The sequence below is a fragment of the Mustela putorius genome, unplaced genomic scaffold (assembly GCF_011764305.1).
Source record: "Mustela putorius furo isolate JIRA1106 unplaced genomic scaffold, ASM1176430v1.1 tig00003983_pilon_pilon_pilon, whole genome shotgun sequence".
NCBI lineage: Eukaryota > Metazoa > Chordata > Mammalia > Carnivora > Mustelidae > Mustela > Mustela putorius.
In genome coordinates, this window is record NW_025422123.1 from 21,286,794 (window position 1) to 21,312,033 (window position 25,240).

A 25,240-nucleotide genomic window follows, 5' to 3' on the forward strand; every position below is an offset into this window, starting at 1 on the left:
TGCATCTTGCTGTGCACTCTAGGGCAGGTATCCCTTTACTGTCCCAGTACACAGGGCTGTGTTCTTGGTGGAGAGACTCACAGGGAGATGTAACAGGTAGATCCATAAAGAATGATGATTTTGTTTGCTCCCTGCACTGTCCCCCGACAACATGAACCCAAATGCAGTGACTACTCAGTACTCAGGATAACAAGTTCCTGCTCCAACACCCATCACAACCTGATGAGTTAGCCTCTTCTGTGGGAATTTAGTGTACTTTTGTCAATTACCAATATGCTTTCCTTGTGATTCTTATTACGAATGTCTTTAAAGTTAACTGAGTTATAATCATTACTTCTCATATTTTCTTGAATTTCTTTTTATTTCAATAGTTGTGAATATTTAATAGACAGTCCACAATGCTCACTTTCATATTTAAAGTTATATTCAAATTTATTCAAAGATAAGATCACTAAGTATTACTGGAGAAGTCTACATAAATAATAGAACTGATGGTTCAGACCTTCATTTAATAATTCTGTCCCCTTGTGATTTGCATAGGTTAAAGAAATGTTTTTTTTTTTTTTTTAATGTAGTCTTCCTGCTCTTCTCAACTTGGACATACTAATTTTTGTTATTTCTGATAATGATGTCTATTACATCATTGTAATAAAATCTCAGTCATTTCAACATTAAAAATAACCATAACATCAACCAAAAAAATGATGTGATTTAATCAAAGTAGACCTGAATCAATGGAAAACAGTTGTTTTCATTTTTGTTCTTTGTTTTGTTTGTTTTTCAATTAAAAACTGCCTTAATATTCTCAGGGTTACAGTGACCTTTTCTTTGGCAATTTGGATGTGATCTGAAAATTACCAAAGTGGATTATAATATATGTATCAATCTATTCTTAGCACTGCAACTGAGACATTGAGATGAAAGTCAGACCTTATATTTTTCAATAGTTGAGTAACACCATCCTGGTTTTTACTGATGAAAGAGAAAATATGGTAAACTGGATACATATAACAAACATGGGAGGTTGTAATGTTTCCAGGATATGGCGTCTTGCCATTGACCACAGCCTCTTGGAACAAGATAAAGTCATTGAAATAGTTAACAGATGTTAACCATACTAGAAATATAAAAGTTCTATTGCTAAAAGTTATGTACGGTCAGATGGAGATTTGGCGCTTGGTCCATAATTTAACTGACTTGGCAAATGGAAAGTTAAGATCCAGAGGCATAATGCATATCAAGGCCACACACTTTGCACACTATGCAGGAGCTCATAAACTACTGACAATATGTATACTGTGCTAAGCCAGCTTGATTAAGTATTAACACAGTATTTGATACTTAGGGAAATCTGAAGTCAATTTTCACATCTACTAAATTAAAAAGTTATTTCTATAAGAGCAAAAGAGTAGACTTTTCTCCAAGTTCAAAAGCAGGTCTACAAATTGTATTATATAGCTTCAGCTTGCAATTTACCAATGATTGGTATTGCTTTCCACCGATTTTGTAATCCATCCAGTAATATTCTTTAAAATTATATTTTTCCCACTCTTGTCTATTACTTCACATTTCAGAACAAGTTGACAGTAATGATTTTCAGATGAGTATCTGTAGCTGAAATGGATCTTCTCAGCCTTGAGTCACAGGTTCATCCAAGTCAAGTACTGAAGGAGGCTTGTGCTACTTTAGAGTTTGTGGTTTTATTCACAGCTTTGCAAATAAAGTCCCCAGCTTCCATCACTTTGTAAAGATTCACACCCTGTTAAGGGAAAGAAGGGATACCAGGTGGATTAGGGAGAAAGAAGACAAAACAGATTTCTTTCCATTTTATTAGTAGTTAATTAACAATTTGAAATTATTAAACAAAATGTTACTCCTTGTTGATTTGAGAGTAACATTTGTCGTCTTCTTCATGAATCACACAATCCGCAGATTTTAAATTTTTATGCTTTATTAAAGCATATCTTGAATTTGACTTTTAAATAAAATCATAGGCTAGCCATTCCTGAAAAAAATCCATGTAATTCGGGGTGGTATCTGAATTCTAGGAAGGACAATAACAGAACTAGAAACAATCTACAAAATACCAGTGGCGAGCAATTAAAATTAGTAGGGTTTGGAGGAGTTCATAGATAATGACTTAAGAAAGAACCTTTTTACTATATAAAGAAACAACCTGATAAGCCTATGAGCAATGTATATGTATAATTTTAATGGTATTCAGAAACACTACCGGTATGATATTGAGGGAAGTAGTTGTAGGTCAAATAAAATGGAGCAGTATTAGTACACATCTGGAACGTGTTTGTCTGAGAAGTTGTACTGTTTGAAAGCATAAACAGGATCAACAAAAGCTTAGGTAAATCCATGAAAGACAGATAAGCAGTTGGGTATGAAGGCCAAGTTCAGGGCATGCTCCTCATCTCCGTGTAACCAAAGATCCCCATCGAGGTCTCCACTCTGCACCTCAGCTGTCACTATAGGGGAGGTAGAGCATTAGGTGGATTAGCCAGAGATTTGCCCTCAGGTAGCATTTCATAAACTCCTATGTCTTGCCTTACCATGGAATAGAAACAATGTTGACTTAAAACTGAACAGACTCAGGCTTCCTTACTATTAAGTAGTTCTTAATATTTATGTAAGTCTGTCATTTTCTTAAAAGAGACAATAAAAAGTTGTTCTTCAGGTCTCAACATTTGCTTTGATTTGAGATTGTTCTGTCCTGGGAACAGCTATAGGTAGAATATATGTTATATATATATAAATGGATATATATATCCATTTAAGATGTCAACTAAGAAGTGCTAACATATACCTATATAGCATAGAGATGCTTATCATATACCTATATAACATATAGCTATATATATATAGGTATATGTTTTGTTGTATATGTTATATATATATATATGTTATATAATATATAATATATATGTATATCTATACAGCTAAGAAGTGCTATACCTATATATACGCATATATATACAACTATGTATATATATATACACACACACACACATATATATACAACTAAGAAGTGCTATACCTATATATAGATATGTTTTTGTTATATATGTTATATATATTATATAATATATATGTGTATATATATATATACACAACTAAGAAGTGCTTAACATATACCTATATATATAGGTATACAGCTATACCTATACCTATATATAGCTATACCTATACCTATATATATAGGTATATGTTAAGCACTTCTTAGTTGACATCTTAAATGGAATCCTATTTAAGTTTTATGACTAATTAGCAACATGTGCCTATCATTTTTGAATTATACCAGCAAAGGATTCTAGAAAGATATTAGTCACCAGTGTTCTTTGCTTTCCAAGAATTCCATTGATAAGTATGCACTGGGATTTGCAGACATTTTATGTTAAAAAAAAAATCCCTTTTGCCTTTATCAATTTACCTAAAAGATATCATTATATAGTAACATTGCACTTATTATTGAATCATTTGCGAGGTGCTTAAATATGTCTCATGTACTATGATATGTTCTGGGTTTTCAAAAACCCCATGTAAAATGAGATTTCTATCCTCAGACTGTAAGAGCATCAAGCAGGTGATATGGACCCCTGTTGGGGGGGTGGTTCCTGTATTACAATTAAAATCACTGATGGAGATATGCCCAGATGAGTATGAGAGCTGACGATGGGGCAGTAAACCCAATGAGGAAAAGAAAGTAGAGAGGAGTGTGTTTGGAAAGGGTGTGAGGAAGGGTAAATTCTGACCTGAGTCTTGCTTGGGGAGTATGAGTTATAGAGAAAGGGGACAGAGGGGGCAATGCAGGCAGAAGAACAGTACAAAATATCTTAAAAAAAAAAAAAATGCCATGCTGTATGTAGATGATGGGCAAAGATGACCTGAAAAGGCATGAATAGGCCATATTAGGTGAGAGAACACAGCTTTGCCTTATAGGAAGTAAGAATCCACTGGTGAGGGGCGCCTGGGTGGCTCAGTGGGTTAAGCCGCTGCCTTCGGCTCAGGTCATGATCTCGGGGTCCTGGAATCGAGTCCCACATCGGGCTCTGTGCTCAGCGGGGAGCCTGCTTCCTCCTCTCTCTCTCTGCCTGCCTCGCTGCCTACTTGTGATCTCTCTCTGTCTAATAAATAAATTAAAAAAAATCTTAAAAAAAAAAAAAAAGAATCCACTGGTGACAGCTCAAGCGGAAACAAGGGATATTCTTATTTGTATTTTGGATGATATCCTCTGATGGTAACATGGAAAATGAATTTAAAGGCAAGTCAGAAGTTCTACACACCAGGGTGGAGAATTGAATACCCAGGAAAGAATTAGGGAATTGTGCCGACATAGCTACAGCATGGGTATTAAAGAACAAACAACCAAAATATCTTGCACGTCAAATCAGTGGCTCTTGGTAAGTGACTTGGCATGGTAGCCATAGTAACATTAGATTCTACAGAGAATCTTGGCTTGCTAGTCTAGGTAGCTCGTTGAATTTTAGATCCTACCCCACGTAACCATTCTCTCCTTAAATTTTGAATTCTTAGGAATGAAGCCATGGTTTATGTGCATTTTAGTCCTCAAGTTCTAGAACAGGACCCGATATATAATATGCATCAAAGCATCAGCTGAGATCAATTCACTCATCTAAACCTCCAAGAAATAATCTAATTTGCCTCAGTTTTTGTCATGGCCATACAATTCTACCAGAAATGATTAAGCTACTGTAAATGAAATAATAGTTACTCCTAACCAGGAAAGACAGGCAGTAGTGTTTTTTTTTTTTTTTTTTTTTTTTTTTTTTAAGATTTTAGTTATTTATTTGACATACAGAGAGAGATCACAAGTAGGCAGAGAGGCAGGCAGAGAGAGGGAGGGATGCAGGCTCAGCACTGAGCAGAGAGCCCCACTCGGGGCTCGATCCCAGGACCCTGAGATGATCTGAGCTGAAGGCAGAGGCTTAACCCACTGAGCCACCCAGGTGCCCCCAGGCAGTAGTTTTTGATGTTTATCCCAAGTGACGCCCATCTCTCAGTGAATGTTATTGAGCATCTCTAGGTAAGGCACATAGCTGTAATTGCTCCCTGGCTGCAGGGAAAGCTAAGCACAGAAATAAGGTCCAGAGACCACCTCAGGTTAGGTTCAGAGGTAGAAGCACACAGGTTGGCATGGAAGTCATAAGGTAAGGAACCCAATAGCAGGAGCCTGGGGGTTAGGCAGGGAGACACGAGAAGACTTCAGTGGTTGGGAGCAGCTCACTCTCCAGGTGAAACTGAGTGTGGGGAGTAAGGCCATCTGAGTGGTGATGGACACAAGAGCCAGGAGTGAGAAATAAAATGGTATGGAAATGGAAACTACAGGTAAATGGTACTGCAGGAGCTTTCATGTAAGTATAGTGAAGAGAGAGAAGCTTTCATGTTGTAATCCAGAGGATGCTTTGACATCTCAGAAAAATATTTTGAACTTCTAATCATCTGTGAACTTTTTTCTTCTATATTTTTGCTCCCTTCCTCCCCAAATCTGCCTTAAAGACTAGTAAGTAATGTTAACAAGCATGTGGCAAACAAAGTACTAAATTATGTGGATGCCATAGAGGATGTGACTTTCCAGGAACTTTTACTTAAGAGACAGTTCTTGCTGCCCAGTGTCTCCCATGCTAAGTAGTGTTAAACTCTCTTTTCTGACCATTCCAATAGTGCCCCGGGCTCTTTTAGAGAAGCCCTAGTTGTCACTGCAAGAAAATCAAGATCTGTTTCTTCCTAGGAAAACATCCATCCCAAACCAAAGCGCCAAAACAACAATCCTAAAGGCAGAGACACAGGCTCTCACTCAGTTTGTGAAATCAAATCAGATGATACATGAAAAAGTACTTCGGAGGTCATGAAGCACTATAAAAATGTGAAATGGTAGCATTATTGATGATGGAGCTACAGCAATAAGTTACTTTATAAAGCCCCCTAAAGAATTTTTACTGTATTTTCCCACTGTGCATTTTAGCAAACAGCAAAAGGGTAGTAAAACTTTGACCTCAAAATTGCTTCCCAAATCTGAGACACATTCCCACTTGTATCTGAAAGGCATACATGAATATTAAAATATGTTAAGTGACTTACCGTGTTGAGCCCCAAGCCATTAAGCATATATATCAAATCCTCAGTGGCTACGTTCCCAGAAGCACCCTTTGCATAAGGGCAGCCACCTAATCCGGATACTGCTGAGTCCACCACATTAATCCCCATCTGGAAAACAAACCAGAACACTCAGGGCTTGTCTATTCAAGGCACGTAAATTGTTGAATTTCTATTTAACCTGTTCCAAAGAGCAAATAAGCAAAATCTAAACCCGTTATCCAAACATACTCGCTTACTCACCTGCTGCTAGAAAAGTCCCCAGGGTGCTCATTTCTTTTCTACCTAATCTTGTCTTTTAGGCTAACAGAAACTCAAGGGATCTCAGGAAGTAGAATAATCTTAGATCAAAATTGAAGTGGTGTTATTCGTTGATAACCACACAACTGTAGGGGGTGAAGCTTGAAGTAAGACGAATTCATTCCCAGGTTGTATAGATTCTCCAACCAATTTTCCAATTGGACCCTAATACTGTTATGTAAGCACAAAACACTTCCAACACTCTAACTCAAAGTCAAGGTGCCTTGGACGACTGGTGGTAGTGGTAGGGTCGCTGTGTTTGAAATAGGATTTTTGAGGGCTTAATTCATCCTTTCAATTCACTTGTTCTTTACTGAGCCATTATTTTGCATACCCAACCCTGCTGCTTTGGGAGAAGCAGAGAGCTACCAGCACCATCTCACACTTACTGAGTCCTCATTAAGGGCTGGGATTATTCCTAACATCTTGTGAGTAGTAACTCCTAATCTTCACAAAAAGACCAATAAGGTAGATCTCCTTCTATCATTCCAAATCACAGATGAAGAAACTCAAGTACAGCAGGATCACAAAATTGGCCCAAGGTCACCTCTGTCTCCCGGAAATTTACACTGGGATTTATGGCTTCTGGAAACATGCAGATTGTTACAGGTCATGTGTGTGGGGATATCAGAGGTAGAGGATATGTGTGAGCTCGAATGTCCTTGAGGACATGATTACAGTGGGGCCTGAAAGGAGCCCTGAAAATCAGAGGACTGGAGAAGACTGGAGAAGAGAGGCAGGGATGTCCTATCTCCGTAAAGGGTGATAGTTGGATGATCAGAAGCTACCAAGAGGCATAATCTGGTCACTCAGCTTCCGGATATTAAAAGAAAAAAAAAGTAACATGACTTCTGCTAAAATGAGAAGCCCCTGAAAGCAGAGATTTTAGGCAGCATGTTAGGTCAGCTGTTTGCATTCACAGGATCGGAACCCTACATGGTGGCTACATCTCCAGAGTCAGTCTCACAAGACCTGTGCTCAGTCTTGAGAATCTGAGTTTTTCACAAGATTGCAGATGCTGCACTCACTGCCAATCTGGGGATCCCACTTCTTTTTGTTTTTCTTTTTAATATATATTTTTAAAGATTTTATTATTTATTTGACAAATTGAGAGATCACAAGCAGTCAGAGAGCCGGGTTCGGGGGTGGTGGCAGGAAGCAGTCTTCCTGCTGAGCAGAGAGCCTGATGTGGAACTCAATTCCAGGACTCTGAGATCATGACCTGAGCCAAAGGCAGAGGTTTAACCATCTGAGCCACCCAGGAGCCCCTTGTTTTTCTTTTTGATGAACTTTTTATTATAGAAGAGCTTCAGATCTTCAGGAAATTGTTGGAGAACAGAGCATCCCCATATATAATGCACCTAGCTTCCCATATTGTTACATTATCTTGCATGATTATGATGAACCTGTCCCAGCTGAGGGACCAGTATCAGAATGGTATTATAGTCCATACGTGATTCCAATTTCCTTATTTTGAACTTAATGTTCTTGTCTGTCCTTCAATTTGGGTTTGTCTGATATTTTTCTAATGGCTAGACTAGAATTCTGAAATACTTCAAGGCAAGCCACAGAGGTGAAATGCTGTTCTCAATACATCATATCAAGGGTGCACATGCTGTCAACAAGATTTATGACTGATAAGCACTTTGGTCACCTGGCTGAGGTAGTGTTTGTCAGGGTACTGAAGTAAGGAAGCCTCTACTCCCCTCTTTCCATACTGTACTCTCTGGAGAAAAGTGACTGTGTGCTCACAGTTAGAGGTAGAGATTTCTACAGAGATCACTTGGAATGCTCCCGTTTGGACATGTATATTCTCCTCTGTTTATTCAAACATTATTTTTTATCGGTAGGGACTCAAGGTATTTTTTTTTAGTTTGGTTTAGAATCTAATATTACTTTATATATTTTGGGGATCAGGTTGGTTTTTAGCAGTTCTTTTAGTTGGTTCCTGTGTCTCCTTGTCATACCAAAGGGACTGTGTTTCTTGAACCATTCTTTTATATTTCCCTTTGAGACTTAAGATACCTACATCAAGGCCTATAAGGTTTAAAAAAAAAAAAAATTTTTTTTAATGGTAGACCAAAACAGTTAATAGCGGTGATCACTGGGTGTTGTGTTTATAGCACATAATTAATTAATTAATTTTTAATTTTAATTTATTTAATTTTAATTTATTTTAATTGTCTTTATTTTCCAATTCTTTCACAGTGAATTCTAATTATATATAAAGCATAAAAAGTTTCTATAAACTTTCACCTGTAGTAGAATAACAGTATGGAAAGGAGAATGAACATAAATGAATCCAAGACTCATTTTCTTGATTAACGTCATTATTTTACAACTAAGTGATCTTCCTAGGGTGTCTTCATTAGAAAATGTTTTGTAGATACTCCTTTTTCTGTGTCTCCAAACACAAACCACTATTTTCAGGCTTTCACATTCCCAGGGGTATGGGTCTGTGTGCACGTGTGTGTGTGTGTGCCCGTGCGCGCGTGCGTGTGCGTGCATGAGAGCAGGCTTTTTGCACCATAGATTGAAAAACAAAGCACTTGCTTGTTTTGAAGGAAAGTACGTCTTTAGACAAAAAACCACAAGGTGGCAATGTCGCTTCAAAATCAGAGTTAAAGCCAAGCATTTGACCCCACTGTGTTCAGCTGCTCCAAATGACAAACATGTAAATAAATAGCTTTATATTATACAAATAACTTTGTATAAGGAAATGAGGAAACTTTGACTAATGGTATAGAATAAAAACTGTGGTTTAATATATTTTTTATTAGTCATCCTTTGACGTGAACACGTTTATGAAGTGCATTCTTCGCACCAGGGACTTGGAATCCATACAAAATCCTGTAGCTCAGGGAGTTTAGCATTAGAAATCAAAATTATATATTTTGTCACTGAGAAGTAGCATATTGTTATTAAACTAGAAACCGGGATGCCTGGGTGGCTCAGGTGGTTGAGCAGCTGCCTTCGGCTCATGTCATGATCCCAGCGTCCTGGGATCGAGTCCCACATCGGGCTCCTTGCTCAGCAGGGAGCCTGCTTCTCCCTCTGCCTCTGCCTGCCACTCTGTCTGCCTGTGCTCGCTCTCTCCCCCCGCCCTCTCTCTCTGATAAATAATAAATAAATAAATAAATAAATAAACAAGAAACCATTTTCTTCAGAGCTAAGGGAAATGGTAGTCCTGCCTAAACTAAAACAAACCCAGAACTCAAAGTGTGGTGGTATCCTTGGCTCCCACTTTCCTCCAAGCTCAAGATTAAAGCTACTAATCCAGTTCCCAGGAAATGATTAACTTGCTTAGTTACATATGCTCTGTCTTCTTGAGCTCTCTATTTACACGCTTGGATTTAGGGGCTGAGAAAAATGAATAAAATAATAATAGCCACTTTTTCTGGAAAATGGTAAATTGTAGATAAACCACGAGCCTATCGTTCTGTGCTACAATCTTAGGTGAGCTCTGTGTAGAATTAATCTTGTGTAGTGCTTAGATGCCTGGACCATGATGATATGCTAACGAAAAGTACAAGTTGACTTTTTCTTAGTGCTGTAAGAACCTATTTCCCAAAGAAAATGAGAAATCCTTAAGTCAAATCATTTTGCAAAGCTTATAATGTCCCATATTTTCATGATTTCAAAATGTTTAATGAAATATCAAGTTTTAGGTATTGTGGATACTAAAATATTAAGGAACACATAAAATTTTGATATGTTAAGTTTTGAAATGACATCTACTTTCTTTCCCCTCTAAGATCAACTTTTTCTTTAAAAGAATCTATAATGTTAGATTTAATTTAAAAGGAGATCTTTCTGATGGTGTAAGGTACTCATTTTTGGATTTCAGTTCCTTGGGAGACAAGGCAAATGTTCATATGGGATAAATATTAAAAATATACTCCTTTTTCTAGTAGTTGTCTCCTCAGCCATTTCTTTCTTTTCTTTTTTTTTTTTTTCAAAGATTTTATTTATTTATCAGAGAGAGGGGGGGAGAGAGCGAGCACAGGCAGACAGAATGGCAGGCAGAGGCAGAGGGAGAAGCAGGCTCCCTGCTGAGCAAGGAGCCCGATGTGGGACTCGATCCCAGGACGCTGGGATCATGACCTGAGCCGAAGGCAGCTGCTTAACCAACTGAGCCACCCAGGCGTCCCTCCTCAGCCATTTCTAAGCCAGTATACCCTCCAACAGAGGATTGCGATTACCCAGGCATATGGTGCTACTGGTCTTCCAGTCATCAGGCCAGATAACACTAATGGAACAGGGTACTCTTGCCACTAAGCCCACCACTCCAAACGGTTACTGTATATGGAGTTAGGCTACCACCTGAGAAATAAACACTATTTGCATTCATGGGTACTAGGGATGTAACATATTATGTAAATTTCTGATAATGAACAGTTAGCATACATGAATTAAGCCCAGGGTTTAAATTAAGTGAGGTATATACCAAATTGGTATGTAAATAATGACAGGCATATATACTGCTGTTGGGGGATAACTAAGCTAATGGGACAGTGTCATGTAACCTCCTTCCTCTTTGAGAAGGTTTTCCTACATGTTTCACTCTTCTCTGCCTTAGTACACATAATGAGATAGATTATATTCTTTGCCTCATTTAGTATATTTCAAATGGAGATAGAAATGGGACTGTGTACATAGACGTGGGGGTAAGGAAACAGATTAAAAAAGGAATTCTTAATTTCAGTAAGAGGAAATAATAGACTATTAATGAACATTTATTGAATGTTTATTTTGTCACAGATCCTGTGCTTTAGGCCTTACATATGATAAAGCCATGCAGAATTAGGGTGAAATGCGTAGGAACCCATGCCCATTTTACTGATGAGGAGACTGAGGCTCCAGGAAGATAAGCACCATCTCCTGCTTCAAACAGTGTTAAGACAGAGGAAGAATGCAGATAGCTGGGCTCTACTGTCCAGTGTTAATTGTTAACATTTCATTAACATTGACTGTCTGCCAGGCACCTGACTAAACACTTCCCGTGCATTGTTTCATTTAATCCATATAATAACACCAGGAGGCAAGGTATGAATTAGGAAGAGAACATTGACCAATCAAAAGGCTTCCCTTTTCTTAAGATTCTGTTTTCAACTTTCTGAAAAGTCTCTACACAATGTACTGATAAGAGGCTTTTGAGAAAGTAATGCTGATTGCCCAAAGGATTTTTTCCTAGGAAGCTATCTCAAGAAAATAGCCAGAAACTTTAATTATAGGTTATTGTTCAAGGACAGATAGTCTTTGTAGCATGATTTATAATTGGAGAAAAAAGGCCATAAGTTAATGTCCAATAATAGGGAAATAGTTAACAGATTATATAAGATAGACTACTATGAAATCATTAAATATTTTTAATGAGTTTGTAATTGTATAGAATTATACATTATGCTCCTGAGATGGAGCCCCACAGCAGTGTACCTGCTCAGCAGGAAACTTGATTCTTCCTCTCCCTCTGTGCTTCCTTTTTCTCTCTCTGTCAAATAAAATCTTAAGAAACTGGAAGATAGGAGAGGATGCCAACCATGCTTGGCATTGTTTATGTTTCTAAGAATTTTTTTTATCCTAATAAATACATACCACACATGTCATGTGTACTCTTGTTTCCTCATCATCCCCGTCTTCTGCCAAAACAATATCCCAGAACCATACCGGCCTTTCTTATTTCCTGGTTTCAGTCCAAATTCTAGAGATGGTTCCTCTAGGAATCCTCTACTTCTGCCTGTTCTTGAGAGGCTTTTACTCCTAAACTGCACTTCTTCAGTAACCACCTATTCCCTCTAACCTACTGGCACAAAATAATTAAGCCAGCCTCCCTCAAACGTGACTGAGCATAAGATTCCACTTACAATGTCTGACTAGAGGGTATTACATGAAGTGAAGTAAATGGGACAGAGAAAGACAAAACCATATGATTTCACTTATATGTAAAATCTACAAGAAACCCAAACAAAAGAATAAGCATTTATGATGTCTGAGGTGGGACCTGAGCTTCTGCATTTCTACATTTCTAACACTTTCTAAATTCTGCAGAAGCTGCTACTCCCCAGAACATAGTTGAGTGGGAAGAAACTCTGGTTCTTCTGGGGAAGAACTGGTTCTCAAGGGTGTCGGTACATCCTGGTCCAGTGCGCAGTGGTGCCATCTTGCGTTGCACCATATTGCTCAAAATGGGACCACCTAAGTATCAGAGTTACTTCAGTCCTAGTTTAAAAACGCAGATTTCTGGGGCACCTGGGTGGCTCAGTTGGTTAAGCAGCTGCCTTTGCCTCATGTCATGATCCCAGCGTCCTGGGATCAAGTCCCACATCGGGCTCCTTGCTCGGCAGGGAGCCTGCTTCTCCCTCTGTCTCTGCCTACCACTCTGTCTGCCTGTGCTCACTCTCTCTCCCTCTCTCTCTCTGACAAATAAAAATAAAATCTTAAAAAAAAAAAAAAGGCAGATTTCTGTTGTCTATCCCCAAAACTGATTTTTTTTTTCTCATAAAGTCAAAGTACTTGCATTATTTCCTACTCCAAGATGACTTTTATGCATAATAAAGTTTGAAAATAGCCTTCTGATTTACCTGTTGATCTACGGCAGATAGTGCTGGCTCTTCAGAAAAAAAAAATTGTTTCCTCTTCTTCTGGGATTTAGCTAGGTGGCATAATCAAATTGCCCTTTAACTTACATGTGGTTACATGACTGTAAACTAGCCAATGATGCATAAGCAGAGAGATACAAGCCATTTTTAAATTATTTCTTCTCAGAAATTTTGTCAATAGTCAAATGCAGATGACAACAAGACCTTAGAGAATGGTAAGCCAAAAAATGGGAGGAGCCTGGGCCCATGAATTACGTGGAGGAGAGATACCCACTGACAAAAACATGGATGCTTGCCCCTCACTAAACATGTGTTTGAGCTGTTATTCATTTTGGGGTGTTCAGTTTTATCAGTCAATTAGAACTAATACACCAACTGATGAGACAGATTAAAATTCACCTTTTCCAGCTATTTTCTATTCTTTTTTTGTCCTCTTTTCTATCTTTTGTTGAGTATTTTTTTTTAATTCTTCCATTTTCTCTCTTCTACTGACTTAATACTTCTACCTCTTTACATTGTTCAGTAGTTACTTTATGGTTTAAAACATAAATTTAAATAGGTCTACCTTCACGTATCCATTCCACATGTATGGAAAGACTTTACAACAATATATTCTCAATTCCATCCAACTGCTCTTTGTGCTATAGTTTCCCTACCTTTACTTTTATATACCCATAATACATTTACATGCCCATGAAGTGTTGCTCTTCTTTTTGCTTTAGGCAGTTGCCTTTTAGAGCAATTAAGATTTAAAAAGTTATCTTGATTTATTCCACTTTTTCTCTGAAGAAACTTGACAGGAATAAGAATATCAGAGATTCGAATTCTAGTATTTAGTTAACAATCACCTTTTGGAGGTAGAGGAAAGAAGGTGAGTTAGTGAAAGAGACAAGGAGTTCAGGAGGTACAATGTCACAAGCCAGAGTAGGAAAACTTTCTCTTTTTTTTTTTTTTTTTTTGAGAGAGAGAGAGAGAGAAAGAGGAGGGTAAGAGAAAATCTCAAGCTGGCTCCATGCTCAGTATAGAGTCTGACATGGGGCTAGATCTCATGACCCTGAGATCATGACCTGAGCCAAGATCAAGAGTCAGACACTTAACCAACTGAGCCACCCAGGTGCCACAAGATTTCTCTAAATACTTATACCACAGTGATGAATACTTCTCCCACTTAAGGAAAGTAGCTGAGAAAAGTCTGCTGTATTTATAAAGTTGACAAATTTTTAGTTGGATGGTTTCAGCAGAGATCAGACAGGAAGAGCTGGCAATTAATTGAAAAACAAACCGAGGACATACAACCTAATGCTTAAAAAATCAGTTTCAGGACACTTGTATTTGGACCTGTTCTGCCACTTGTTAACTGTGTGATGTTGATGTTATTTCTCTGTCCCACCAACTGTAAGATGAATATAACAGTATTGAATCGTGGGCTTGTTGAAGACTCAGTGGAATCTTCCATGAAAGTGCTCATCACATAGGCTGGCACATAACACTCAGCAAATGTTGGCTCTAACAAGTATGTGTCAAGTACAGGGTCAGAAGGCACATGGTGATAAAGAAGAAAACCGGGGCACAGTTGGGTGTATAAGAATGGAGACGTAAGGAAGATATTTGAGACCTGTAACTGGGAAGCTTTAAGGGATAGAGGTAAGTAAATGGAAGTAAAGAATGATACCCTACACGGAAGAGAAAATTCACAGAGAAAACAACCTTGGAGAATGCGGATGGGTTTGGGATTAGGGCAGAAACCTGGGTTGAGCTAGAAATTAGTGGAGAAAACTATCCTTTGAAGTAGGTTGAGAGGAGAGGATGGATGAGGTATGAAGATATATTAAAGGAACACAGACCATGAACTCTTCAGGGCAATAAATGATCAATACTCTCAGAAACACAGTAACTGAGCTAATCTGCTGGAAGTTCAGAAATTATATCATTTCTAGATCCCTGACACTAGCTTCTCTTGGAACAGCCCTACCTTCCACTTACCACACTCTTAGATGTGTGCACAGAGGGAGAGGCATAATGAGGAGGAAGGAATGGGAACAGAACAATAAATAACACCATGTAAATAATTAAAAAATTGTACCTATACACGTGTAAATGACATTTTAATAAGAATCTATAAGTCCCAGATTTCTACAGCTAGATAATTTAGTCAATTTTCCTTATGACTGATTAATTGATTTAAAGGGAACTAAGCCCCCGAGTTCCTAGTGGGGCTACTAAAAGTCACAGAAGCCATTATTCTATAGATGGATCTAGAACGTCGACCTTCATGTTTTTGGAATTTCACTGGTAGGAGGTAAATAACTTCAATTACAAATTAATGTTAGTGGGAGGTCTATGCAATAGTGTAAATATGCAAGTAAATATTAAGTGAAAAGTTACAGAATGAGAGCGCAGCGATGCCTAATAAGAATTAGGTGTTACAGTGTTATTACAAACCAAGGAGGGCTTGGGTTAGTGGGAGGACCAAATTTTGGTAGGAGGCTGGGAGTCAAAAATAGCAGGTAACATATACAAACTACATGAGGGCAAGAGAGTTCCTCTATCTCACTCTGTTCTAGGATCCACATATGGCGTAGCACTCAGAACATGATGAGTTATCACGCAAATATTTCTGAAAGAATTGAACAAATAGCATACCTAAAAGAACAATGAATGCAAAAGCAAGGCCTGTGGGCAAGTATAACAATACATGGTAATAAAGGAACTTGATACAATTCAACTGGAAATACAGAACTGCATAAGGAGGATACTAAAATGAAACAGTTCAGTGGTTCAGTACCTTCTTTGTTTTCTCCCTCAACCTCCTTCTCTTAGTACTGCCTTCTTATAAAGATGGGTTCTTGGAACCTGTTTGTTCAGTGATTTCTCATTAATCCTCAGTGCAATTGATGGGCCTAAGTTGGGCTAATCACAGCCCCCTTGGCCAGAATTTAGAACAGAAACAAAGACAGAATCCACCTTTCTAAAAAGTGAGATGTACAGCATATGAGGTATGGACAAGCAACTTTTTCCACAAGCAATGGGAAGTAGAGAAATTGAGTCTGCAGTAAGAGGGAAAAGGAAGCATCACTGAATTAGAAATGTCACCTGGATTCCAGACGACTTTTAATCTTTCTGAGGTCCAGCTTCATTTCCTCCCTTTGTTTTTGAAGTAACATTTATTTAGAGCTATGCCAAGTGCCTTAAACCACACAATAAAACCTGGAAGTAGGTACTATTATCATCCTCATTTTCTAAATGAGAAAACCGAGCCACAGAACATTTAGTATGATGATGCGTGGTGTTACATATTTGGTAAGTGATGTAAGGTGAGATGCAGGATCAGGTGGAAAATCCAAATCTCTGCTCTTGACTTGTGTGTATACTTCTCTAAGAGGTTTCCATGGGACATCCCTGTATCCTCATAACAAAGTCTCCTTTTTGCTTAAGGTAGCTTGAGTTGGCTACTGTTACTTGGAAACAAAGAGTAGTAACTAACACATCATTAAGTTAATGACCTGGCAGGGAAGAGATTCATAAGTACAGAGAACGATAATGCAAAGTAGAGTGTGGTAGCTATTATGAAAATTACAAACAGAGCTATTCAGAAACACCAGTGAGACCATTTCTATATTTTGTAGTAGAGCAAGGAGGGAGGGGCAGGGTGAAAAGGTTGATGAATAGTTTGGCTCTGCTTTGGACCTTGAAGGATGTTGACAAGTGGGGGATGGTAAGGGAAAAGATATTCTACAGAGAGGGAACAGCTTGAGAAAAGGCACATATGATGAACAGGCCAAGGATGGACTGAAACTATTTTAATGTGACTTGTATTGTAGGGGCTGTTGAGGTGTGGAAGGAGTACAGCTCCAGATCATGATAGGCCCTTAAAGCTTGTCTCTGGGGGATGAACTTTATTCCCTAAGAAATAAAGAGTTACTTACAGTTCATGAACAATCATGACATCATCAGCATTTGCTTTACTCAAATTTTTTTAACAGGGGAGCAATAATTGAGATGGATAGAAGGTTGAGAAATCTGTAAGTAGAAGTACTTGTTAGAAAATTGGTGCAATGCATGAAGTCACTGGTGATGAGTATTTAAAGTGAAGCAGAAGGGGGAAAAGATTTTTGTTAAGGAACAAATTTGACATTTATGAGGTAAAATTGTGTCTAAATGAATGAGTAATAATGGAAGAAAGAGGTGTCATCGACAAAAACAGAGATTTCTAGCTTAATAACTAAGATGATCCATTAACTGGAATGGGACGTAGGATCAACTCTAGTGGAAGGTAGAAGTTGCTTTCTTGGAAACCATTACAGATAAAAAAAAAAAGGGATATTTAACATGTTGTTTCTTAAAGCATCCCTGCTTATTCAAAACTAGCTTTAATTTTTGATCTTACATTGCATACCTACTTCTTCTCATTTACATCTGGGGTGATCCATAGCTTTGGTAATGTTCAAATTCATGGTTAAGCATTCTTATAACCCAAAGAACTGGCCTCCACGGGGTAGTGAAATAATTTATAAAGATATAACAATGTGTTTCCTAGGTCCCTGAGTTGAAGACTTCTCCTCTCTGCTGAGTACCAAGGGTGTGGTTGGGGGAATGGGTGATAAAAATTCCAGATAGGTTTAGGGGAGCCCTAGAATACAGGGGGCTGGTCCTGATTCCAAATGTGTATGATGGAGAATGTACAAGACTCAAAACTCCCATCCAGTTGGCTGAGATACCACGGTAGCAAAGGTAAAATAAGGAGCCTGGCAAGTGGGACCCAAGGCAGCCTCAAAGACAACAGGACACTTAAACGTGGCCATCAGACTAGGTAACCCCTGGCTAATGGTAGATGGATACTCAAACTTCCTTCACACTAAGCACGAGCATAAGAACAAGCGGCAAAGAGGGGGCAGGGGAAAATTGAGACACAGAATTTTAAATGGAAATGGCTAAGCTGATTAACATATTATTCAGCCATTAATTAGGAAATATTTAGGGCATTAAACTGAACATTGTCATTTACATAGAAAGTTTTAAGCATTTCACAGTATTACATCACTACAAGAATATTACCACTCCGACCTTATTGTTCATGTCAAATAGTTCAAGTTCAGTTTGATTTTTCTTTCTTCCTTTCTTTCTCTTTCCCTTTCTTCCTTCCTTCCTTCCTCCCTTTCTTTCCTTTTTTTTCTTTCTTTCTTTCCTTTTTTCTTCCTTTCTTTCCTTCTTTCTTCTTTCTTTCTGTCTTTCTGCTTCAAGAGAGGTAGAGGAGAGGGGAAGGGAGAAAGAGAATCTTAAACAATGATTGTAGAGCCCAGCACAGGACTTGATCTCACAACCCTGAGATCATGACCTAAGCCAAAATTAAGAGTGTGTTGCTTAACTGAGTGAGCCACCCTGGTATGCCCAATCTGATTTATAAATGACTCACCAGAAACCTTGCTTACTCTAAACACACAATAGGTCAGAATATCTCACAAGGTATTTATGATAATGTGTTAATTTTTCTAAGTAGTAAGCATAGCTTGAAAAGTGGGAAAGCTAAGTACACATGAAATCAAAATAGATTTTCCTCCAGTTGAAGCCAGTTAACTCAAAGAAAGTAGGAAAACAAAAGTAAGTATAATTACATTTACATATATAGGAGGTGAAGCAGCCTTGGAGCAAACTAACATATTTGGAAAATATGATATAATCAATGGTTGAGGCAATTGTGGGTATTGATCTTTGATAAGATTCAGAGGTAGATAATAGTTGCAGTTAACAGAGTTCAAGGTCATTATGTGGTCAAGAAAGTAGACATACTCCATATGATTCCAGAGGAAAATTGACAGAGGTCGATTTTGCTTGATTATGAGAGATAACTCTGTAGCCATTCAATGCTGCCTAAACTTAAGTGATTAGATATCAAAATAATGATCTCTCTGTCACTGAAACTATTAAGACAATCTAAAAGTTGTAGAAAGAATCCCTTCTACAGTGAGTGAAGCTCTTGTCTTTGATGCCCCGTAGGAATTTTATCCAATCCTAAGTCTGTCTATAAATGCATGTTTTACTTAGCTTACTCAGTAACATCTAATTTTGTCATAAAATTATAAACATAGACAACATTAAAATATGAAGTGCTGCTGCTATTGTGACTTGTAGTTACACATTCCTGTGGTAGGTCCATTCCTTGGCATCTGAACACAACAGGTAAATTCTAAGTAAAAACACAGCAACTTCTTGAGAAGGCCACATGCAGTAATCTTCTAGATGGCATACAACTTCAGACTCCAGAGCTAATAGCCAAGAAAAAGACCTATAAAACATAGCTTATAGAAAAAAGAATTCTTGCATATTCTCTTGAAAGTCTCAAACCCACGCATATTTGGTATTTGTGGCAAGGTTGCCCAATACCACTAGAATTACAAAAGCTTCCATATGACATGTAACATATTTTAGAATTTGTTTTAATACTTCCAAGAACCTAAAATTCAATGCCACCCTTAGTTAAAAGTGAAAATAGAGAAGCAGATAAGAATTCTTATATCTGAATCCAAGTACTATTCCCTCACTTGGCTAGATAACATTCAGAGAAAAAGAAAACTCACCTATGAAATATATAGGAAAATAACAATATTAACCACGGGGTGGGGGGAGCTGATAGATAAGGCCAAATATCCTGTTCATGCAAGAATAAAGTAAGACTCCTCAACTTTCACAACTACAAGAAAGCTGCCACCTGTATCTCTGATTTCCCAAGTGCATAGCCCTGTGATGGTCAAGTGTTTGATTGTTGTGAGAGGTCATTCTTGTCTGTCTCTTTTCTGTTTTTTAACATAGGGGACTGCCTGTGCAGTCCCAACTCCAAAATGAGATAGATTCCAACTGGTTCAGCCATCAGAAGGCTCTGTTGGAGGGAAAACCAGAATATTCCCCCTTTCTGTTTCAGGTGCTATTTCTAGCAGAGCCTGTTTTCTCAGTGGCTCTAAATGTTGACCATGGACAGGCCCACCGCAGTTCCAACTTCTTCCTGGTGATTCCTGTAACAATGTCTTTTTTCTTTGTGGTCTTCAGGTGGTTTCCTGCTCCTGCTCATCTCAGGAGTTAAAAGTGAGGGCACTGAGAGGCAAGCTATAAAGAGGCACTCATATTCAGAGTACAGCAAGTACAGTCAGCACCTGAGAATGAGTGCTCCCTAAATGATGTGCCCTAGGCACCTTGTTTCCTTGCCCTAATCCAGACACTGCTAATTTCTGGGTTGCTTTGCTGCCTAATGTTTAGTTTTATGGTTCTCCAGTCCCCTGTGCAGAGTTTCCTGGATTCAGTTGCTTACATGGCTCCTATTTTCCAGCTGGACCTTGAAAGACCCAAGCATCCCTTTCATGGAGTTCAGTCTGAATTTGCTTCTATCAAGTTCCTACCAAAGGTAAATTGAGAAAATATTAAAGGAAGACCTTTTTAGGAGTATAGAGACCTTTTTCTTCTAAGGATCTGAATTCTAGACTTACACCAATTTAGTTTATCAGAACAACATATACCAGGATCTCATCAGCTCAGAATCCGGCAGAGATAGCTTCCCTGAATCCCAGTTTAAGGTTATTTTCTTGTATTTACTGAAAGTCATTAAAAAAACACTAAAAAATAAGTCGTGATACAGGATTTTCCCCCAACATGTATCTTAAAACCTTCTGTTGGAGATATCATTCATTAATTTTACTAGATTCTGTCCTGTGGAAAATTGGGTTGAACTAAGGGGGAAAAAAAAGAGAGGAAATCTAGTGGCTCACTTAAGTGGATTATGGGAAGAGTTTGGAGCTAATCTTGGATAAGACTGGAAGCTTTCTCTTTCATTCTGTCTCTTCCCTTCTCTTCCTCCTTCTCTCTTCACCTTCCCACCTTCCTTTCTCTCCTTTCCTCTGTCTTCACCACCCATGCTTCATCATTTCTTTTCTGTGTTGACTTTATTTTTTTATGTCTGTTTTGCCAAAGGTCACAGGATTTTATTTTATTTTTTAAGATTTTATTTATTTATTTGACAGAGAGGGAGAGATCACAAGTAGGAAGAGAGGCAGGCAGAGAGAGAGAGAGGGAAGCAGGCTCCCTGATGAGCAGAGAGCCTGATGCAGGGCTTGATCCCAGGACTCTGGGATCATGACCTGAACTGAAGGCAGAGGCTTAACCCACTCAGCCACGCAGGTGTCCCTGGTCACAGGATTTTAAATAAGAAAAGTGAGTACATTTTTCATGAGCTCCAGCCAGGAAACTATTGGGGAAGGGATCTTTGTTGAGCCACCTTGAGTCACATGTCCATCTCTGGATGGGATATTGAAGCCAAAGGTTTCTTGAACTAGAGCCATGAGTCTACCATATCATCCACTTAGGAGGAGTGTTGGGTATATGTGTGTGTGTGTGTGTGTGTGTGTGTGTGTCTGTGTGTGTGGGTATGCGCGCACGCACGCACATGCACAAAGGGAAAGTGCTACCATTTGTATGCCTTCGTAAGAACTACATGGTTCGACTTGTGGGGAGCAGTTTCTTAGAAGAAGGAAGGTGTTATTTTCACAAATCAAACAAGGACTGTTCACCAAATTCCTTTGGTAGAAGTCACTCAGTATATTCCATTTAAATTTCAGTACCATAAAAAGATTAGTGTTTAGCACTCACACAACTCGCTTTGTCTTTGTTTTTAGAAAAGTTAAAACATCACGTAATGCTCTATAATGGCAACTATTGGTCCCACCAGTACACAAACATTTGTTGAGTTCCTATGCTCTTGGTGCCAGGTTTCAAGTCATGGGAAAGAACATGCACAAAATTTGTGCTCTTATGGAGCCAACTTTCCAGTGGAGGAGAAAAACATTTAAGGTGGTTAAACGACAAGGTAAGAATAATTCAGGAAACAAGTGACAGGGAAAAGATGCCAATTTATACCACTCCTCCAAGGAGCATTGCTTGACAAAGGAGTATTTGAGCTGGGATCCAGCTGAAGTAGGAAACTGAACTTAAGTACTTCTGTGAAATAACTGTAAGGCAAAATGAACAAAGGACAAATGCCTTGAAAAGGGATGACACTTGGTGTTTTGAGAGCAGTAAAGAGACCACAATGACTGCAGTAGTGGGAACAGGAAGATAGTGTTAGAAAATAATACCAGATGTGTGGCAGGGACAGATCTTGTGGAAAGTATATTTTGATAAGGTCAGTATCATTAGTGTGGCAAATAGGAGTCTCAAACAGCATTTTATTCGATGGCAGGAACAGAATGAAAAACATCGTGGGGCACTTTCCTGTTTGATAGGCCACAATGTTTTGGATGAGGAAACCACAGTAGGCAAGGGACTATGTTACAGGCCAAAGCTCATGAGGCTATTAACAAATTAACCAAAGTCATGTTAATGCTTTCCTGTCAAATAAAACATGTTTACTTGAACAAAAGTCTTCTGTAATTGACTATGGGAGATTTAGTTTCTTACTAGACAATGTAATAAGAATTTCATAAATGTCTATTAGTTGAACAAGTTCTGATTTCACAGGGAGACCTCCTCTTTTGTTGGATTAGTATGAAATGATAGCTCTTATGAACATATTCAGCTTTATAAAAGCTAAAGAATCAATCAACCAATGTTGAAAAGTTTTTGGATACCAGTATATTCAAGGGACAGTCCTTGATAGAAAAACTTATGATCTAGTGGAAAAGCTACAATGTCTATGTGAACATATAGAAAGAAGACTGTGAGAAATACTAATTCAGGTCAATTATGAAAATATTATAAGAGTTCAAGGAGGAATGGAGTTATTTCAGGCCCCTAGTTAATCAGAGCACGATGCATGGAGGAAATGACGTCTGAATCTGGCTTTGTGGAGTAGGATGATTTTACAGAGTGCGGCACTTGGACTTAGGAATACTTTAAAAAGAACTAAAAACAACACCAATGACTAAACTTGTTAATAACAGTTTCCTGTTTTTTGACATTAACATTAGCTCAATTCGTCCCACTATGTAGAGAAATTTTGTAGATGTATCTGAAATATTATTCATTTACTATTTATTAAAGCATATTTATTAGGTGGTTTCTATGTACAACTCACTATGGGGACAAAAACAAAGATTACATGCAATATTATAAATCTAGATGCTTAGTAGGATGGATTTTTAAATAGAGGATTATGATATGTACACACAAATACTTTTTAACTTTCAGTTAAATGCTACATTATTGACTATGGTTAAGATAGCTATATATAAGTATAGAAGGAGATATCTATATGTTGCTTTTGGTGGGTATGTATGTGTATATATTTCAGCCATCTCACATAATTCATGTTTAATTTAGAACTCTTAGAATCTTCTTTACATTTATGTCCAAAAGACATCTGTAGGTACTGCTGCAGTTCTTCATAGAAATATGTCTGTTCTGGCTCAGTGTTTCAGGCCCGTGTCTAATCTTGTATCAATTACTCACATCATCTCACATGTCCAGAAGGAATTTATATCAAAGTTTGTAAGCCATGTAACAAATGTGTGCATGCTTCTCTAAAGTAGAGCTGTATTTGAAATTTTACAGAGGTGGCACTCTTCCAGGCATCATATCTCACAAAGGATAAGAGAAATCCAAAACTTTATACAAAACGAAGCATAGCATTGTACAGTTATCTATGCAAAATGTGCTAGTTACTTATTGCAATATATGTAAAACCAAACATATCTCTGTCAAGTTGGTATCTAATTCAAAGGTGAATGATTTATGTACACAAATAACTCACTTTCACTTTATCAGAAACAAATGACAATTAAGAGTCAGAGAAGCACTCAAGTTTAATTTTACTCAAGTTTTTGTCCCCTTCACCAACCACATACTGATAAACATCATTTCACACCAGACAAGGTTTGGGGGAACACAATAGACATGGACTTTGGTTTTGCTTTTAGTTCTTCATTAACTGGTATTTGAGTTGGGAAAGGTCACCTTACTTCTTTGGGTCTCACTTTCCATATTTGAAAAGTGAGTTGTTGAAATAGTCCCCTTTGAAGTCCTACTCGTAGAGTACAGACAAAGAGTCTTTAAAAAAAGAGGAAGGACAGAGTTCACAGTTACTCCCCTAACTATAAAGGAAATGAGGGATGTTTATGACCTCCCTATAAAGTTTCAATAAAATGTCATTCAGGGTGCTCATACCTGCTGAACGTCAGACATTCATAACACAGGTTTGTGCATGGTAGACAGGCAGTCTGTAAGTGTTGGGTGAGTCGGCGAACATATTTCGTGCTTTTAATATATTATTCTAGTGATAAGATACATAAGAGTTAAAATGGCATATTTAACATTAAGAGAATAGCGTACTGAATGTACTATAAATCATTCTGCTTCTCAATATACATGTAATTCTTTTCCTAACTCACAGTTCCAAATGTTTTATAGGTCATATAAGCACAAAAAAGACACACATTCAAAAGTGAATATATTGATCTGATCCATGGGCAAAACACTTTTCTAAAAGAAATGTATTGAATCCACTTATCACTTTTACCCAAGGGAGGAAAAATGTTCCATTGTTACGAGTAAGCAGTGTAGCCCATGTTTCTGCACATTGTTGGGTATTTTTTAATCTAGACATTTCTGAAATTTAAGATGAAGGTAAGTTTTAATGTTACCATTTTTGTATTAGTAAAACACTAGCAACATTTAAACATTTATGTGACCAAGTAACATTAAGTAGGAAATTTCTATGAGACATAAAATGTAAGATGTAATCTCTTTTCATGAGAAACAACTTAATGTGTTTTATTAAGACTTTTGCCCTTAGGGTGCTGCTACAGAACTTGGAACCAAAATCATTTAACTCTGTGCCCTGAATATGGAGAAAAAGAAAGAGAAAAAAAAAAAACCCACAAATCTAATTTGTAAAATTATTCTGTGGTGCTTTGTCGGCAAGCAGTATAAACATCTTAAAGAATAATGACCCATTGTATTTTTTAGTCATCCAGACATTCTTTAAGGTAGTAAAGATTTTTTTTTTTTGAGAGTAAATTGTTTTTTGGAGAGTCAAAAAAGGAAACATGTGGAACACATTCCTTGGCTTTCCAAAATCTCCAACTGTGAGTGACACATGTACAGTATTTTAAAAGTTTCAAAAAAAAAAAAGCACAAATCATACTGTCATTCTCCAAATAATACTATATCTACCAAATAGTACTGCTTTTGAAAAGGTTTTAGCTAGCTAGTGTGTCAACATCTGGTAATCAAAGGTTGGG

The 25,240-nt window shown here is 37.8% G+C and overlaps 1 protein-coding gene across 2 annotated transcripts in view; it reads right to left on the minus strand.

Annotated features, from left to right (window-relative positions):
* Positions 1-410: 410 nt before the first annotated feature.
* Positions 411-25,240, minus strand: part of HMGCLL1 (3-hydroxymethyl-3-methylglutaryl-CoA lyase like 1) — a 211,970-nt gene continuing 187,140 nt past the window's right edge. For both annotated transcript variants that reach the window (XM_004772407.3, XM_013045883.2), the window contains exons 8-9: positions 6,109-6,234; positions 411-1,759 (exon numbers count right to left, since the gene is read on the minus strand). In XM_004772407.3, the coding sequence (XP_004772464.1) occupies positions 1,658-1,759; positions 6,109-6,234 (228 nt within the window). In that variant the 3' untranslated portion in view covers positions 411-1,657. The remainder of the gene's footprint in view (positions 1,760-6,108; positions 6,235-25,240) is intronic.